Source organism: Myotis myotis, unplaced genomic scaffold, assembly GCF_014108235.1.
Source record: "Myotis myotis isolate mMyoMyo1 unplaced genomic scaffold, mMyoMyo1.p scaffold_m19_p_6, whole genome shotgun sequence".
In the NCBI taxonomy this organism is placed as follows: Eukaryota; Metazoa; Chordata; class Mammalia; order Chiroptera; family Vespertilionidae; genus Myotis; species Myotis myotis.
Window position 1 is genome coordinate 52,330,034 of NW_023416368.1, and position 19,609 is coordinate 52,349,642.

Below are 19,609 nucleotides of genomic sequence, written 5' to 3' on the forward strand. Positions count from 1 at the left end.
CTGTGTGCCTACTACTAATAGTGAAGGCTGGGGTGGGTGTGTGTGAACACACCCACAGCGACACTGGAACATCCTAAATTTCTAAAAATTAGAGAAAAATAATGAACTGGAAAAGACAGAGCTTGATTTGGGAAGCTTTAAGAAGAACGTCTGAGTGACAATGACACCTACTACAAAGGGGCATACCAGTTCAACCAATTTCTTGTTTTAAAAAAAGATTTCATGCTGCTGATGTGAAGAGAGGGCCTTTGGAAAATAAATGACTGGCCTACATTTTTTTGATGTTGAAAAAAAAAATTAGAATAGACTGGTCTACAGCTGTTAAGTAAAACATTTTTCACAAAGAGAACTTTTGAAAGCTATTTAGCATTCAAAAAAGGGGAGAGAAACAGAAACCTAAAAACTCCATGGAGGGGAGGAGTGAATCCCCTTAAGCAAAGGAAAGCAACCTGCGAAAGGTATGAAACACACACCAGGGCGGTAACGTGGAAACTTTCATCCAACTATTTCGGCAGATATTTTCAATACAGGATGGGTTCTGGTGGCTGCATACCTACCAACCACACGGTGTTATATAACGCGGAACCGGCTCTCTTATCCCCCAAAAAATCAGAAACAACTTCCTAAGCAACTGTGTGAGAATGTGATTTTGACCATTAACGGGAAAATCCGGTCAAGAAGGGCCTAAGGCACCAGGAACACCCTTCCTACTTACCAACACCAAAACAGGCTTTAAAAAAAAAAAGTAAATTATTTTAGTATACCTACACTGCCTTGCAAAGCAAAATAAAGTGTGGGAACTACGGAGACAAATCTTTTAAGACATTCCCTATTCCTTAAAGGCTGGCTTTCCCTCCGCGCCCCTTTCCCCCTCCAGATTCGGGCGGGCAGCGGCGGCCCGGACCGCCCCGCAGGCCAAAGTCCGGCCGCGGAAAAAGCAATGTTCTCCGAGGCAGGTCGGCCGCACCACCGCCTCCGGTAAACACCGGGTCTGCGGGTGAGGACGCTCTGCCGACGAAACGGAGAGAAGGGGCACGCGGAACAGGATGGAAAAAGCTCATTTCGCCGAGTCCCCAGCAATCCATCCACTACCGACGCCTTGCTCTCGGCAGGCCTCGCAGGAGGCGGTCCACGACTCGCTACCTCGTCCCCAGGAGGGGCGACACCCAGTTCATCTGCGGGTTTTTAAGTTTCGATTTGCAGCGTCCAGACCCAGGACAGCGTCCCGTTCCGGCGTTACAATGGGCGGCTGTGACGACAGCGGGGCCACGCGCAGCCCCGGACGCCAGGCCGCCCGGGTGGCTGCGGGCCAGCGCTTCCCCCTCCCCACGGCTCCCCACGGCTCCCCACCCCCACCCCGGCCCCACCGCCCCCGACCCCCGCCCTCCGCCCCATTACCTGCTCCGCCACAGCCCGGAACAGGCAGGACCCGTCCTTGGCGATCAATTTCCGATACAAGCCCAGTTCCCGCAGATAAGCGTCCATGGGCGTCACGTCCTCGCGGGGCCCCGCGCCGCCCCGGTCCCCGCCGTCGGGAGCGCCGACGGCCGCCTCCATGTTGCCGGTCCTGCTGCAGGCCAGGCGCGGCGCGGGCTAGCCCCACATGGCCGCGCCGCCGGCTCCTCTACGCGCCGGCCTAGGGCGGGCGGCGGCTGTGTCTAGGGCTCCGCGGGCGGCAGGCGGCGACGGCGGCCCGAGGCAGCGGTCCGCGCGCTCCGAGCGCATAGGGGAGCCCTGCCTAGTGCATGGCTGTGCGCACGCGGCCGCCTTCCGAGGGGCCGCGCACCCGGGAGGAACTGTAAGGAAAACCCGAGAGTGAGAAGTCACTCCTCGGCGGCCTCGCTGCCGTGCTCCAGCCCCGGGCCGGGGTCGCCTTCCCCACAAGTTTCCTCGTCCCGACTGGGGTGAAGCGAGGAAACCCCGCCCCTCGCGCGCGCGAGGCCGGCTCAGGTGAAACAAGGCCTGCGTGCCCCGCACTCCCGACAGCCGGGGCCAAAGAAGCCACGAGAGAAAAACGCGGCCTTTCGCCTCCACGCCTCGCAGCAGGGCACCGGTGGGGCGGGGAGCGGGTGGGGGAAGCCGGCAGAGGGCAGCTCCCCTCGCAGTCCAGAATTTGTTTTCGCTTTCGGCCCGACAGCGAAGAGGATGCCGGGAGGTGTAGTTTGGGTAGCGGCAGGAAGTCGGCCCGCGACGGGCGGGGACGCGCGCCTGGGAGGCCCGCGGACTACAGATCCCTACAGCGCTTGCGCCGCCGGAGCCGGCTTCGCGTTTCCCGGGCCCGCGCGGGAGAGAGAGCGAGCGCAGGCCGAGGGTTCTCCGCGAGCTGACGCGCGGTGACTTGCGCGCGCCGCTCGCCGGGCTGCCCGCTGCGCCTCGTGGCCGCGGGAAGTGCGCGCGCCCTGCGTGCGTGGAGTTGCCAGGGACACGGCGGCGGCCGGGTCGGCCCTTTGTGTATTCCCAAACAGAGGGCGCACCTGTCTGCACCCCTCCCCCCGGCCTCTTCTCCGGGCGTTTCCATGGCGGTGGCTTTAAGGGCTTAAGTAGAAAACAGCTCCTGGGCGAAGCCTGCCGAACTGGCACGGTGTTGGACGACACAGACTGTCCATAGAGCAACCGCGAACTGCGGATTCCTGTTAGACATTCCAAGTGCCGCTCACGCGCTTTGGCAAGAAGCCTTTGCCACAGACGTTTTGGTTCCCCCTGCCACTGCTGCTGCGCACCCAGCGCAAAGAAATGTCAACGGCCCGAAAAATGTTAGTGGTTGTTTTTTTCCTTTAAAATGTCAGCATGTAGTTGCTTGATAACATGCTGGTCTTGCCACGGCTTCCAGTCGTGCCTGGAGGCTTCCTGCTCCACTCCCGACCCTGTGACGTTCAATGACGAGTTTACGTTGAGAATCCGGCATGTTTTTGTGCCTCCAGGATTTTATTTTGCTAAAATTCAACAGCAGCTGATGTCCTAATTACCTAAACACATGGTTAATCGCAAAATTTACTGCAGTCTGAGGCCAAGGTGGAGTTGGGGGAGAAGGAAGCTGGGGTGTTGCAAGGTTAGACGTGTAGTCAAAGAAACTGGGTTGGAGCTGAGGCAGGCCAGAGGGTGAGCTGAGCGTACAGAGCAAATTACTGAAACTCTAGAAATTAGTTTTCAGTGCTTTAGGTGCAAGCAATTAGCGACTGGCTTGTGTATTCACCTTGGAGCTTCTCTATGATTTTTTAAATATATTTTATTGATTTCAGAGAGGGAGAAAGATAGAAACATCAGTGATGAGAGAGAATCATTGATTGGCTGCCTCCTGCACGCCCCCCACTGGGGATTGATCCCACAATCCAGGCATGTGCCCTCCACTGGAATGAAACCTGGGACCCTTCAGTCCACAGGCGGACCCTCTATCCACTGAGCCAAACCAGCCGGGGCTCAATGTTTTCTTAATGTTTAAAAATTCTATTTCCAATTGTGCTGTTTTTAGAGAATATTTAAGTTACTGTGACCTAAGTAAAGTTTCTTGTCCCAATATTAAATTTTGTACATGGTGTAAAGAAATAAACATTATGGAATCACTTAGAAAAATCTAGTTTCAAGTCAAACCTGTTTCTTTTCTTCAAAAATATTTACATTGCATACACTTCTCATTCCACTCAAAAAGAATTACAGAGGTTTGCCACTACTTACAACATAGCTTGCCTTTTTTTTTTCCCAATAGGTTTGATTTTTTGTTTTGTTTTTATTGATTTCAGAGAGGAAGAGAGAGATAGAAACATCAATGGTGAGAGAACCAGTGACTGGCTGCCTCCTGCATGCCCCCTACTGGGAATCGAGCCCACAACCTGGGCATGTGCCCTCGACCGGAATGGAGCCTGGGACCCTTCAGTCTACAGGCCGATGCTCTATCCACTGAGACAAACGGGCTAGGGCTAGCTTCCCTTTTAAACCCACAGAATAATTCAAAGTAAAGTAACATCTGAACCACAGAGCTTAAATATTGAATTCCTCACGTGAGTAGATCCTATAGTGTTCATTTTATAAGCAACAGACTTTCTGATATGCAAAGAAAACCATGCCTTTCTTAACATTTATTTTAATACTAGAGGACCGGTGCACGAAATTCATGCACAGATGCGGTCCCTAGGCCTGGCCGGCGATCGAAACACGAGTGTCTGGCCTGGAAGGGCAGGTCCCAGTTGACCTCTGGGCCCTGGGCAGCACCTGGGTCCCTGGGCCACCCGCGCAGCCCACTCTGCTTGAGTCACAGCGCCCGAGTCCCCATATGGAGATGTGGTGAGTGTGGCCAGATGCCACGGGCCAGGGCGCAGCATGGACCTCGGCCACCCAGCAGCGCCACAGGGAATCCAGGTAGGCAGCACACTCTCTCCCGGCCGGCCTCACAGACCAGCTCCTGGGTGAACCCACGGGGAGCCCGACCAGCCCCTATGGTCCCAGAGGCTGTGGCCCAGCTCACCCGAAAGAGGCCTCGCAGGTGCGGGTGGGCTCCTCGCAGGCGCCCAGCACCTGAGAACGGGGGGGGCTTCCTCGGCACGGGAGTCCTGGTGTCCCAGAGGTGGGTAGCAGGGGGAGTGAGAGGAGCTCGGGAAACACCCTGCATTCTCAACGCACCTCCATCCCCATCACCCGGCCCCCAGGTAGCTGGCTAGAGGTCGCAGCGCAGCAACATGTTCCACGACGCCCCCCCCTGGTGGTCAGCGTACGTCATAGCAAGCAAACTCCAGGTCTCTCAGTCGAACAACCACCCAAGGGGACAATTTGCATATTAAGCTTTTATTATATAGAATTTCTTCAATAAGAATTTCTGAAATTTGCCGAAACCGGTTTGGCTCAGTGGATAGAGCGTCGGCCTGCGGACTGAAGGGTCCCGGGTTTGATTCCGGTCAAGGGCATGTACCTGGGTTGCGGGCACTTCCCCATTGGGGGATGTGCAGGAGGCAGCTGTTCAATGTTTCTCTCTCATCGACGTTTCTGACTCTCTATCCCTCTCCCTTCCTCTCTGTAAAAAATCAATAAAATATATATTAAAAAAAAAAAAAGAATTTCTGAAATTAATCTCATTCAGTGTGTATTTATGGGAAATGTACTGTTTATGTCATGCTGAGATTGCACTGAATATCTTGAGGATATATTTGAAAGGACATTTCCAAGGACTTCACCTTTGAAAGTTTATGAGCCCTTGTCTTGTAATTGAAAACTTCATGATAACAATTGCTTTAATTTTTTAAAGTCACTCAAATAAAAATGTTGCTCACATACATATGCACAAAAACTTCATTTGGGGTAGCTAATAATGTTTCAAGCATATTTTATATTTTAAGGCTTATCTATATTTTAGTTTTATTTAAATGTGCTTCCATATTTTTTAATAAAGTAATATCACCATCTTCTAAAACCCCCAAATTCATTTAAAATATTTTGACAAGAAAAGGAAACCAAATGTATGCTTAATTCTACAATGTCTTTATTTCTCATTGCAATAAATTAATTCACTGACAATAGTATAGTAGAAATAAGAATGGACATAATTATTTCAATAAGTATTTTATGTAGAACCTGAGATACTAGAGTCTACTTTCAATATTTTTTAATGAATTGTTAAATACTGAGAAAACAGAGGCCTTTATCAGAATTCATCAAAATTCTGTTATCTTGTAAAAATGTGGTTATCAGAAGTATGAGAAGAATAACACATTTCCGTTTTTTCCTGCACTTGATGTCTTGGCAAAATTACTTATTGTCCCCACTCCTGCTGAATGAGTGCATAACAGCCTCATTCTAAACTGGCTGCCTCTGCTTCCAAAATTAGAAGTAAAACACCTGTTGTGTCTGACACTGGGCCTGTTTAAGGAAATCCTTTAGGTATTTTGAGACCTAATCCAAGACAGCCCCACTGTATGCCAAATCCCCAAATATAGCTTGCTGTTCAGACAACCTTAGAGGATCCTATGCCTTTAAACTGGACCACTTACTTTCAAAGGATCTTTACTTGTTAGCATTAACTTCTGAAACTTTTTGAGAATCCACATCTGAAATTAAAATGTTCAAATCTACAGCCATCCCACCCTGGATACATCAGATTTTGTCTGATCTTGGAAGCTAAGCAGGGTCAGGCCTGGCTAGTACTTGGATGAAATGAAAATGTTCACTCTGACCAGCAAAAGTTAAAAATTCTTTAAACAGTGATATTTTAATCAAATAAAACCAGAAAGATTCAGTACTTCTGAGAACCCACCCCTCAGGTGTGGCTCAATAGTTGAGCGTTGACCCATGAACCAGGAGGTCACAGTTCAATTCCTGGTCACGGCACTTGCTGGGGTTGCGGGCTTGATCCCCAGTAGAGAGTGTACAGGAGGCAGCCAATCAATTATTCTCTCTCATCATTGATGTTTTTATCTCTCCCTCCCCCTTCCTCTCTCTAAAATCAGTAAAAACATATTTTTAAAAAATACTCCTGAGAACCTAATGAAATTAATCAAATTCATCTTATCCAAATGGGTCAACTAGCTTTCTTTCCTTGTATTCAATCAAGTCCGTTTAGAGCTAATAATTGTACTGGATGGAATTTTTTATTTAAAAAAAAAATGATTGCCCTAGCCGGTTTGGCTCAGTGGATAGAGCATCGGCCTGCAGACTCAAGGGTCCCAGGTTCGATTCTGGTCAAGGGAATGTACCTTGGTTGCGGGCTCATCCCCAGTAGGGAGTGTGCAGGAGGCAGCTGATGTTTCTCTCTCATCAATGTTTCTAACTCTCTATCCCTTTCCCTTCCTCTCTGTAAAAAAATCAATAAAATATATATTTTTTAAAATGATAGGTGTGGACGAAAGAAGCCACATGTTAACCTGACAAGCTCAGGGAAGGCCTGCATGGCAGTCTTGCAAACTCAAAGACCTAAAGAAACCAAAAAAGGATGGTCTGAAATTAAACTTTAACTAAAAGCAGTTATGGTGGGTAGTTATCTCTTAGGCCAGTATCTTCACTGACAAGGTCAACCTTTACCTTAACTGAGCCTATCTGTCTTTTTTCATCTATGATAACATATCCTTGAAATGTCTGGGTAACTTGTAACTTCCCTTTTTCTGGACCCCTTGGGGCACAACCTAATGTGCCTGGGCGCCAGGACAGATACCACAAATTCCTTCATTGTTATCATATTAATTGTTCCTGTACCCACCTAAGTATGTGTCTGTTGTTTTACTTATCCAATCCCAGAGGTTTCTGGGCTTTGCTTTCTCCCACCTCTCTAATCTATCACCAGTGGATTTCATGTAACCCACCTACGTTCCCTCCTTTGATTGCAATGCATAAAAGATAGATAAGAAATTGCCATTCTCTGGAGCATTGTCTCAATCCATTGAGGTTCTGCTTCCCGGCAATGGTCGACAGTTTGGCTCAAGTAAACTCACAAAAATTCTTTACAGGTTTCAATGTTTTGACATTAACATAGATTTTCTGGAGGTTCCCCCCCCCCCAATAAAAGTTTAGATAATATAGTAGCCAGCCTCTGAGATGGTCCCCAATAATCCCTACCTCCTAGTATTCACACTCTTACATAATTGTCCCCACCTTGTACCAAGGTTGATCTACATCAGTGATTCTCAGCCTTCCTAATGCTGCGACCCTTTAATACAGTTCCTCATGTTGTGGTGACCCCCAATTTCATTGTTACAAATTGAACATAATTAAAGCATAGTGATTAATTACAAAAACAATATGTAATTATATATGTGTTTTCCGATGGTCTTCGGCGACCCTTGTGAAAGGGTCGTTCAACCCCTCACGGGGTCGCGACCCACAGGTTGAGAACCGCTGGTCTACATGATCAATAGAATATAGCAGAGCAAAAGTGATGGCATGTTGCTTTTACTTTGAATGTCACTTCTGAGATTAGGTTATAGGAATAGAAAACACTTGGCATTTTGTTGCTGTCTGACACGCCCTCTCTCATGGACAGGCGCCTTCAGTGGAAGTTCATTCCTATAGGTCCTAAGAAGAATTTCAGAGAGGTTCTCTTGGTAGAAAACCACAGCCTTCTGCCAACAGCCGTGTGAGAACTTTGAAGTGAATCCGCCAACTCAGTCAAGCTTTCCGATTACTGACTGCAGCCCTGGCTGAAATCTGGGCCGAAACCTCATGAGGAAACCTGGAGCCAGAACCATCCAGCTACTCTCAGATCCCTTTTTTAATTTTTTTAAATATATTTTTATTGATTTGAGAGAGGGAGAGAGAGATTGAAACCTCAATGAGAGAAAATCATTGATTGGCTGCTTCCTGCATGCCCCACAGTGTGGATCAAGCCTGCAACCCAGGCATATGCTCTTGACCGGAATCAAACCCGGGACTCTTCAGTCTGCGGGCCAAAGCTCTATCCACTGAGCCAAACCGGCTAGGGCTAAGCTAGATTCTCGATTCTGAGATTCTTGACCTCAGGAACTGTGTGAGATAATAAATGTTTGTTGTATTAAACTAAGCACTTAGATTTTGGCATAATTTGTTATACAGCAATCAATAAGTAGCTCAGATACAATACTTTATTTTCTGTTTACTAGGTAGGCATAGAATATATTTCAATAATTCATCAAAATAATTACTAACTTAACATCCTTAAGTTGTTTTATTAGTTCTCTAATAAACTAGCCAGTAAGTGGAATTTTTTAAAATATAAAATCCTTTACAAAAATAGAGTAACCTTTTCAGCCAGCATAGCTCAGTGAATGAGCGGGAGCTTATGAATCAGGTGGTCACAGTTCGATTCTCAGTCAGGGCACATGCCCAGGTTCATTGATGTTTCCCTTTCTCTTCTCTCTCTCTCTCTCTCTCTCTCTCTCTCTCTCTCTCTCTCTCTCTCTCTCTCTCCCTTCCCCTCTGAAATAAACAAAAATATATTTTAAAAAAAGAGTAGCTGAAGAATGTCTGAACTTTATTGCCACATAGTATTTTGGTTTGCTTTCTGTAAAAATTCAAGTAATTGAATCCTACAACAGCAAATTGATCATTATATAGCTTCACTATTAATCCTAGGACTGAAACTTTGCAAATTACTTTTCCCAGAGTCCTTTGCCATCTGGCTGTTGAATTCTGCCATTAGGAAGCACTCAGAGGTAGCGGATTCCCAGCTTCATGGGAACATTTCTTCCCAAGAGGTGAATAGTAATCCCATTCTTTTCCCTTTTGTCTCCCCAGACCTAAATGTAGCTGCTGTTTCTGCTGTTGGCTCTGGGTTAACCCAGTATTCCACTCTTATTTTCTCGGTCCTATAATTCTTGAGTAATCAATTCTCTACGTAAAATCTCATGTTAAAATACCTAGTGCCCTTCCTTTTCTTTTCTCTCCTCTCCTCCCCGCAACTGAACTCTGGCTAATACAATATTTCACTCTGCTACCTGTAATATGCAGGACTATCCACCTCTTCCTTTATAAAGACATGGAAAGACTGAGTCTACTCAAGATTCATTTGCTGTAGTTCACATTTCAGCTCTACATCTGTTCCTGGAGAGAAGCTTGAAAAGATTGACGGGGCTGTATTGACTACTTGCAATCAGAAAATGTTTCGGTAGCTGTATTTATGATGTCAAAACAGAGAAAAGGCAAAATACTTGTTGTATCAGTCAAGTTTTTGTTCTCAAGTATGGCAAATAACTGACTTATCACACAATAGACAAAGTTTTCTTTCTATTTTCCTTTCTCTTTTAACTGAAATTACAAGCCATCCAGAATTCAAAGGCTAATTTTGTACCAATAAAGAAACAGCAAGGATAAAAAAGTCTTCACTCTGAAAAGCATCAGAAAGCTGGACCAATTAAATCAGGCTTCATTTAATGTTGAATTTGAATTTAAAATTAACATTGGAAAAGGAGATCCTAGTGAAAGCTTAAGCCCTCAGAAACCTTTTGTTTTAAATACTTCCCTATGGTTTAGCCCACATGCAAAAGACGGTTAATCTGCAGATGGGCACACATTCACAAATGAACTATTCAGTGTTGCAAATAAATACATTCACAGCCAATTGTATCCTTTCTTCAAACGGTAGATTTTCATCTGGACCCCGAGAGCCAGGAACACACACATACATATCTCTCTGGTGTTTCTGAAGGCTACCTAAAGGAACTATTTTTCCTGTAACCAATAACACTAAGGATTGTATATGTGTTTACTTAATATGTTTACTTCTGAGAGATTTTCCAGTAGCTCAGTTGCATTCTTTTTTCTGATTACTACTGAAATGAAAAAGAAAATCAGGGAGAGGGATAGAGAGTTAGAAACATCGATGAGAGAGAAACATCGATCAGCTGCCTCCTGCACACTCCCCACTGGGTATGTGCCCGCAACCAGGGTACATGCCCTTGACCAGAATCGAACCTGGGACCCTTGAGTCTGCAGGCCGACGCTCTATCCACTGAGTCAAACCGGCTAGGGCTATTACTCTTAATTCTTAAAAGAAAGAAAGAAAGAAAGAAAGAAAGAAAGAAAGAAAGAAAGAAAGAAAGAAAGAAAGAGAAATTCAAATGTATTTAAGTTATCAAGAGCCACACCAGAAAATAGCAAAATTCTCCACTTAGAAGGGCTGAAAATTAAGTGCTAACCCATAATCACCCCCCTCCCACCCTGTCCTCTTGCCATGTTCTTCCAGTAAAGAAAACAGATTCGTTTCTCAAAAGCCAAAGAGCAAAACTGAAGAGGACCTCAGAGAGCAAAAGAACATATCCCTAAATACACACTAGAAAAATGCCTGAATTGAACAATCCCCCTGCACAGGAAGCAGCATATGCACCACTGTTCGCCTATGAGGATTTTTCTTATCTCTTTCCTATTTAAAACATGAAGTGGGTAGAACATTTTAATCCAGAGTTTTTACTGTTGTAACCTAAGGACAATAATTTGAGGTTTTTAAATAGGTTAAGTGTCACCATGGAAACAAAAAGAAATCTCTCTGAGATATGCTCCTGCCTGGAGGTTAACACGAAAAAGAGAATGTGGGGCTCAAAGTATATGATCAAGTCTTGCACTTTGGAGCCAGCTGGACCTTTGGTCTGTGACTGGGCCTGAAAATGGATTTTTAATGTCCAAGGATATTATTGTTGGTTGCTTTATAAAATGGTGTGATCTCTCTGGGGAACAATTTGCAAATAATCATCAAAATCACAATTACACATACTCTCTGACCCAGCAGGTCTTCTGGGAATTTGTCCTACACATTTACAGAATTTACCCTACTGATATAAATAGCAAATACATATATGCTAAATAATGCATAGATGAGGTTACTTGTTGGAACATTATCTGTAACAGCAAAAGACTGGAAACAACCTAAATTTCTATTAATAAGGCACTGGCTAAAATAAAGTTTGGACTATTACACAGCCATATTGATATGGAATGATAGACAATATATAATTAAAGCAAAAAGGGTAAGTGCAGTAACAAGCAACTTGTGTAGCATGCTACTATTTATGTGAAAGGAAGGGATCGTGTTTATTTGTTTTTATGTGCATTACATATCTTGTATGGATTCACCAGAAAAAATGCTGGCCTTGATTGCCTCATAAGCAGGAGAGCTGGGTAACTTGGGGGTGGGGCGAGACAGAGATGAAAGGGAGCTCTTTCATTGAATATTTCTTAGTAGTTTTTGAACTTCAAACCATGTAGATGTACTATTTGAAAAAAATCAATAAAAGTGAAACAAAATGAAAATATACGGTATACAGGTGAACAAACTGTTCACTGATCCACAAAAGTTTCACTGGTTCTGCCCACATTTAGAGATGTCTTATCGCTGTCTTTCATCTTGTACAAAAAGATTTCCTAACATGGAAAAAGTTTGTTCTGAAAATGTATTAAAATAGTAATAGCTAGTTGAACATATGGCATGTGCCAGGCAATATGCTCAGTTTTTCACATATATTGTCCCTTTTAATTATCCTAGTTCCATGAGACAGCTATTATTCGTATCTTCACTTACACAGAAGGATATTCATGTAACTAATACAGCCAGGATCCACACCCCAGTCTTACTGACTCAAAAACTTGTGTTCAATCACTCTGCCATACTGTTGGGCTTTTCTTCTTTTAATATACTTAAATTCTTCAAAGACCTTTGGCTGTACATCAGCTTACTAAAATTGGATAAGTGGAAAACAATGTTTAGGCATCATTTGGCAACTGGTTATCTCATTTGATCAGTTAAAAAAAAAAAAAAAAGAAAACATTGTTTCAGAATAGAAGCCAAAAACATTGGCTGCATTTTTGCATGACAATACAGTGTAATCTTGAAACCATCTGGTCAAAATCATAAATCATTAAATATAATTTGTGAGTGAAGAGGAACCTTCACCAGACTAGAATTAACCGTCAACCCCCCAACCCCCCAAAAATAAAAATAAGTGAATAACCTACTGTTCTTTCATGGCTTTGTACCAAGAGCCAGATGTGAAAACATTAGTTAGCATTGGGTATTGTGCAAATTTAAAATGTCTTAGGTTCACTGGACTTGAGTCTTGTAAAGTTCAAGTTTCACTTAGCTTTGGCAGGACTCAACCTTCGTCTTCAAAGGATAAAGATATTTGAAAAGCATCATAGGCCTTCAAATGTTTTTTACCAAACAATGCTGATTGCTTAACTATAAACAAATCAGTAACATCTGGATCACTTGCAACTTCACATGCAATTTTAAGGAGAAAAAAAAAGCCTGGAAGAATTTACTTAGGGCTTAGTCAAATATAAAATTTGGGAAATAGACTTCTTTGCGTAGGTTTGTGAAATTTCATCCATCAAAAGATTACCTACATCCATTGTATATATCAAGAGACTAAAATTTAAAAGGTCATTTCTTTGCCGCATTACAAGAAAAATCACTCAATAGTATTCATGTAAATAATAACACCATCTTACATTAAAAGACTTTTTTTTATATTTTATAAAATCAATAACTGACTTTTAAAAGAGGCAGTGTGATAAAATTTTCAAGTATTTAGATGATTTTAATATCTTTTATTTTTAAAAACTTCTATCTACTTCCAAAAGAGTTTGAGGTCGTTTATAATGAAATACACATATGTTTCCTTCTGAATCCAGTCAGGAAAACAGAAACCACTCAAGTTCTTTTACAAGAGGGATATTAATTCAGAGAATTAAATGGTCACAAACCAGTGATAGAAAAGCTGAGAAGCCAAGCATAGGACATTGAGGCAACCCAGAGACTAGCAACACAGGACACTACCACCACTCTAGAGGCTAGCCTTGTTTTATATTTCAGATTGGATAATGTGTGCCTCTCAGGATGTTCTCACAAATGGCCTCTTTGTCTGCTTTGAGCACTACATTATCTGTATTATGGGGCTCACACTAGGTCAGTGATGGTGAACCTTTTGAGCTCGGCATGTCAGCATTTTGAAAAACCCTAACTTAACTCTGGTGCCGTGTCACATATAGAAATTTTGTGATATTTGCAACCATAGTAAAACAAAGACTTATATATTTTTTTTTAAATATATTTTATTGATTTTTTACAGAGAGGAAGGGAGAGAGAGATAGAGAGTTAGAAACATCGACGGGAGAGAAACATCGATCAGCTGCCTCCTGCACATCTCCCACTGGGGATGTGCCCGCAACCCAGGCACATGCCCCTGACCGGAATCGAACCTGGGACCTTTCAGTCCGCAGGCCGATGCTCTATCCACTGAGCCAAACCGGTTTCGGCAAGACTTATATTTTTGATATTTATTTTATATATTTAAATGCCATTTAACAAAGAAAAATCAACCAAAAAAATGAGTTCGCGTGTCACCTCTGACACACGTGTCATAGGTTCGCCATCACTGTTATAGTGTATGGAAGGGTTACAGTGAGTTACCCTCTTTCCTTGTAAACATTTTTTAGGTGCACATTTTACATAGCAATACAAACATATCCTATCTAATAAAAGAGAAACATGGTAATTAGCGTACGACCACTACCCTTCCCATTGGCTAATCAGGGCAATATGCAAATTAACTGCCAGCCAAGTTGGTGGCCGGCAGCCAGGCAGCTTGAAACTAACATGAGGCTTGCTTGCTTCAGTGACGGAGGACTCCAACGTTCCCCGCCTGCGGCTGCAACTCTAAGCAACTATGTAACAAATATAGAAGCTAAACAAAACCCCAGAAACCTGCCTTAGTCTGCCGGATCGCAACATTGTAAGCAAAGGCCAGAAACCTACTTTCAGCAGCGGAGGCCTAAGAGCTGGAGCCAAGCCTCAAAGCTAAAGCTGGCCCAGGAAAAAAAAAAAAAGAAAAAGAAAAAAAGGAGCGGTTGGGAGCTTCAGTCACCCCGAGTCTGAAAACAGCCCTCAGCCCCTCACCCAGACTGGCCAGGCACCCCAGTGGGGAACCCCACCCTGAAGGGTGTGTGACCAGCTGCAAACAGCCATCATCCCCTCACCCAGGCTGGCCAGGCACCCCAGTGGGACCCCCACCCTGATCCAGGACACCCTTCAGGGCAAACCAGTCGGCCCCCAAGTGCACAAATTTTTGTGCACCGGGCCTCTAGTTAAAAAATAAAAAGAATGGCTAGTGGTTTGGGGGGGGGGAGAGACGCTCAGACAATAATCAAACACCAGGGGGATGCAGAGGGGCCCCTCAAAGGCCTGTGAGCTCCAAAGGCTCCTAGTCCTGCCTGAGGGGGTCCTTTCAAGGAGATCCTCACTCAGCCCTGCCTCGGGGCCCGCCAGCCTGTGGAGGTGAGTCAGGTGGTTGCCCAGTTTCTTGATGCGTTTCACCTCCTCACCCCAGAAGTGGTTCTCCAGGAGGTCACAGAGATGAGGGTCTGCTCAGGTAGAACCCAGGGCCTGCAGATCAGAGGGGCCTGGTCCAGGTTCCTTTCCAAGGCCATGGCAGTTTCCATGGCATCTTGAGTTTTGCCCACTCATCTTGTTTGTCCAAGCACATCCTGGAAGAGAATGCAGCCACTGCACTGGTTTTGCATCTCTAAGAGATGCTCAGTGCCCTTGCACTTCTTCTCCACCAACTCTCGGAAGAAGTGTCCCACGTCCTCCAGAGCCACATCATCAGGGTTGAAATAGAAGCTCAGAGAGAGGTAGGTGTAGGAGGCCCACAGATGCAGGTTGGCCAGGCCGTTTACAGCAGCCTCCACCTCGGTGGAATAATTTTGATTAATTTGGGAGCTCATGGTTTGGTAATAAGGAATTAAGGTCAGCAAATGGTGTTGGCTGGTCTCGAAGGCTGAGGATGGCTGAGGTGGTTCTGAAGGTGATGACTGGAAAAGAAATTGGAGGGTTGCCTGGCCAGGTGTGGCTCAGCGGTTGAGCATCAATGCAGGAACCAAGGGGTCACTGGTTTAATTCCCAGTCAGGGCACATACCTAGGTTGCAGGTTCAATCCCCAGTAGGGGGCATGCAGAAGGCAGCCAATCGATGATTCTCTCTCATCATTAATGTTTCTATCTCTCTCTCCCCCTCTCCCTTCCTCTCTGAAAGCAATGTGTGTGTGTGTGTGTGTGTGTGTGTGTGTGTGTGTGTGTGTGTATTTAAAAAGGAGGGTGGTTGGAGGCTGGAAAGGGCATCCCTAGGTCTGTTTGTCCAAACACTTTTGAAGCAAGAGACAGATCCAGGGGATCTCCGAGGGTACTCTCAAGCATTTTTCTCAGATTAAATACGGGGGTGGTATATTCTCTGAATCTCTGGTTATAACTTTGTTCCCCAGTGAGCCAATTATTTTTTTAATCTATGTAAAATAGCCTAGAGTTTCAGTTCTTTTTATAACAATATGTAGATATTAGTCTACTAATTTCTGGCTTCTGATATTACAGATTTGAAGTCAGAAGTAGTTTGTCTTTCTTCTTTGTAAGTAAAAATTCTTTTCTGACTGGAAGCTTTGATTTATCCAAAATCCTTGGAGTTTCAAGTTTACCAGAATATGCCCAGAAATGTATCTTTTCTTATTAAAACCATCTGGAATTCAGTGAACCTTTTCAATCCGCATATCTTTCTTCAGCTCAAGGAAATTTTCTTCTGCTATGTTTAATTATGGACTTTTTCCTATTATTTCTTTTTATTCCACTGTGGAATGCCTATGATTCATGTAGGGTCTTCTGGACCTGTCTTCCCATTTCCCTAATGATTTCTATCTCTCAGTATTTTTCTTCTATGCTTTGAGATCTCTTTCATTTGATCTTCATGCCCATAATTTGAGTTTCAACTATAAACATCTCTTTGTATTAATATGCTAAATTCCTAGTCCATTTGCACCGTTCATGAACTCCTTCGGAGTTCTCATTACACTTTTAGTTCTCTTACAGCAGCTCTCTTTTAATAAGGGATTACTATGGGGATTCTGTTTATTCATCCACTCCCTGGCTGTTGGACCCAGATATATTCACCTTCCTCCCAGGGGTCTACCTATTTTTGAGAACCACCCTTTCCATGGAAACTATGGGTTGTAGATGCTGGCACTGGTACTCTGTAACATAGGTCCTTGGGCTCTCATCCGGCTCAGAAAGGAGAGGAATCTGTGGCAGTTCCTTCCCAACCAGGCACTGTGTTCATCATTGGCTCCACTTCTTCACCCCTTCCTCTATCCATGCCCTGGTAACTTTGCAGTACTTTCCCATTCTGGGTGAGACTTTTTTTAGACTTGATTTCACCAATAGGATGGCTTCAAGCAGAGGCTTGAAAAAGTGCATGGCCATTTCCACTTGCTGTCTGATTGGTTTGCCTTCACCATGGGAACCTCTCTAGACTGACCTGTGGATGGACCAGACATATGAAGCATAACTGTATCATCCAGTTGACCCTCCCCATGACTTCCTGTCTCATTTCAGGGTGTTCATAAAGTCTGAAAACATAGGCTGATATATATAATGCTATCAAGGGCATCTTCAATCTGTAAAAAATAAAATAGCATGAATAGATATTTATGCCTCCAGGCTTCACAGGCATTTTCGTGGAATAAAAGCCAAGGCAGTTCTATATGTGCTCCGACTCCCTCCACCTCTCTGATCTATGAAATGTCTGAAATCATTCTTGCTCATTCTTCTGTAGACACACTGGCCTCCTTGCTGTTTTTCCTCCGACACAGGCACTCTCTTACCTCAGGGCCTTTGCATGTGTCTGGAATGCCCTTCGCCTTTTACCTAGATATCTAAATACATGACTTACTCCCTCAATTCCTTCATATCTCCTCAAAGGTCACCTTTCCTTATCACTCTACTCATTCCCCCCCAAACTCTCTCTCTCTTTTTAAAACATTAACTTTAGCATAGAGACAAATGTTTATTTTTATTTTAACAGAATAAGCCATTTAAGTTCAAGCAAAGTCTAATGGTGGCTGAAAAGAGATGGTGGTTTTAGATACACTTATTTAGTCTATTAAGGGCCTGTTACAATTTCACTCATATTGGATCCTCACAGTGGAAATATGATATAAATTTTTTTAAAATTTGAATGTCCAAATAACTTTTTTTTTTTTGTGAAATAAAGGACTAGTTATATTTTAACAAAAGCCTTAAACATTATTAATGGATTTCTTGTAAGTTAAAACAGAGTTTAGTTTTGTTTTTTAAAAAAATATATTTTTATTGATTTCAGAGAAAAAGGGAGAGGGAGAGAGGTAGTAATGTCAGTGATGAGAGAGGATGGAGCCTGCAACCCGGGCATGTGCCCTGACTGGTAATCGAACTGTGACCTCCTGGTTCATAGGTGGATGCTCAATTACTGAGCCACACTAGCCAGACTAGAATATATTTTTGCCATTAGTATAATGTGACATGAATTATTATGAGGTTTTGCTTAAGTAAAATTAACTTTATAATGTATTTCAAATAAAAAATTAATTTAATACTTTTTATCAAAATCACATATTGTGTGTGTATCCTATATAATAAAAGCCTAATATGCTAAGTGTCTGGTCATCCAGTAGTCCGTTCAACCAATCAAAGTGTAATATGCTAATAATATGCTAAGGCTGCTCAACCGCTCGCTATTACGTGCACTGACCACCAGGGGGCAGATGCTCCAACTGGTAAGTTAGCTTGCATCTGGGGTCTGACCCATCGGGACTGAGATGGGCAGGACATGCCCTGGAGCCCTCCTGCGGTCCCTCCCAGGCTGGCTAACTTCCCGCATCCCTCCCCTGCCCCAATTGTGCACTGGTGGGGTCCCTCGGCCGGCCTGTGCCCTCTCACAATCCGGAACCCCTTGGGGGATGTTGAAGAGCCGGTTAAGCCTGATTCCACAGGCCAGGCTGAGGGACCCCACTGGTGCACACGGGCCTCTACTGTGTGTGTGTGTGTATATATACATTTTTCAATTAACAGTGAGAAATTCTTATAATAGAATGCTTGTAATATATACAAACAAAAATAAATCAAATAAAAATATCCCTTTTTCCACTTAATTGTGCATGTCATTAACTATTTTTCGCAAGCAATAATAATTGCAACACACTAACCTATATGAGTCCTCTATAATTTATTTATTTATCTCCCTGTTATAGGATTTGTAATTTGTTTTCTATTTTTCTCTATTATAGGCAAGTCTTTGATGACCATCCCTGCACACAATTCTTTGATCATATCTCTGTTATATATATTTTGGATGGAGTCTGGATATAGAACTAATAAATTAAAAGATATAAACATGGAAGTATTTCTTGCTACATATTGTCACAGTATTTTCCAGAATTATGACATGACTTTTTCCTTCCATCAGCAGTGTATTAATGCATCTCATTCCTCTCACACTAATACTGAATTTTTTTAATTATGTAAAATATACATAACATAAAAGTTACCATTTTAATCATTTTTAAGTGTAGAGTTCTGTGGCATTAAGCATATTCACATGGCTGTGCAACCATCACTACCAACCATTTCCAAAACTCTTATCTTCCCAAACTGAACCTCTATACCCATTAAGTACTAACTCCCTCTCTCCACGTTGTAGCATGGGTCAAAATTTCCTTCCTTTTGGAAGCTAAGTAACGTTCCTGTGCAAGTATACACCACATTTTGTTTCATATTCTGTTTATCCATTCATCTGTCAACAGACACTGGGGTTGCTTCCATCTCTTGTTTAGCCAGCATTACATTTTAAGAAGACTTTCCCCTGTGTAGTTTTAATTATACTTATTTGATTAATTGCAATGCTGAACACACATAGACAAACAAACATTCACATTTTCCCCTCTTGATTAGTTATTTGTATTTTGATTTTCCTTCTGTGGAATTTTTAGACAAAAGCCTTATTGACTTTAATAGGTATTATGTGGAACTGAGGGTGAGCTAAGTTTGCCACCTTACAATATGCCCTTTGGGGATATTGGTTATTTTAAGCTAGTTAGTTTCAAGAAAGGAAAGACTCAGGATAAACCTTTGCCCTTCCCCCTAGTTGCCTGAAAGACTTTAAAGTAGAGTCCTTACTCTAGGAAGGGGGATATCATCACAGGTAACTAGAGTTTAGTGTGATAGACAGGGAGGAACTTAGCAAGGACCATTTTATCAAAGTCCTCTCTGTATCTCATTGTTTCAAAATGGCCCAACAAACATTTGTTTACTAAATGTTAACTTTCACCTCCCTGTGAAATGCCTTACTTCCCTTTGAAATCTCAGGCTCCCT

General features: G+C 43.5%; 1 protein-coding gene and 1 pseudogene across 3 annotated transcripts in view; both read right to left on the minus strand.

The window, feature by feature from the left end:
• OTUD4 (OTU deubiquitinase 4) overlaps positions 1–2,109 on the minus strand; it is a 46,780-nt gene extending 44,671 nt beyond the window's left edge. For 2 of the 3 annotated variants that reach the window (XM_036312202.1, XM_036312203.1), the window contains exon 1: positions 1,399–2,109. In XM_036312202.1, the coding sequence (XP_036168095.1) occupies positions 1,399–1,557 (159 nt within the window). In that variant the 5' untranslated portion in view covers positions 1,558–2,109. The remainder of the gene's footprint in view (positions 1–1,398) is intronic. The other variant, XM_036312201.1, reaches the window with a different exon arrangement.
• On the minus strand, positions 1,594–15,165 carry LOC118658450 (annotated as a pseudogene).
• Between the last annotated feature and the right edge of the window lie 4,444 nt (positions 15,166–19,609).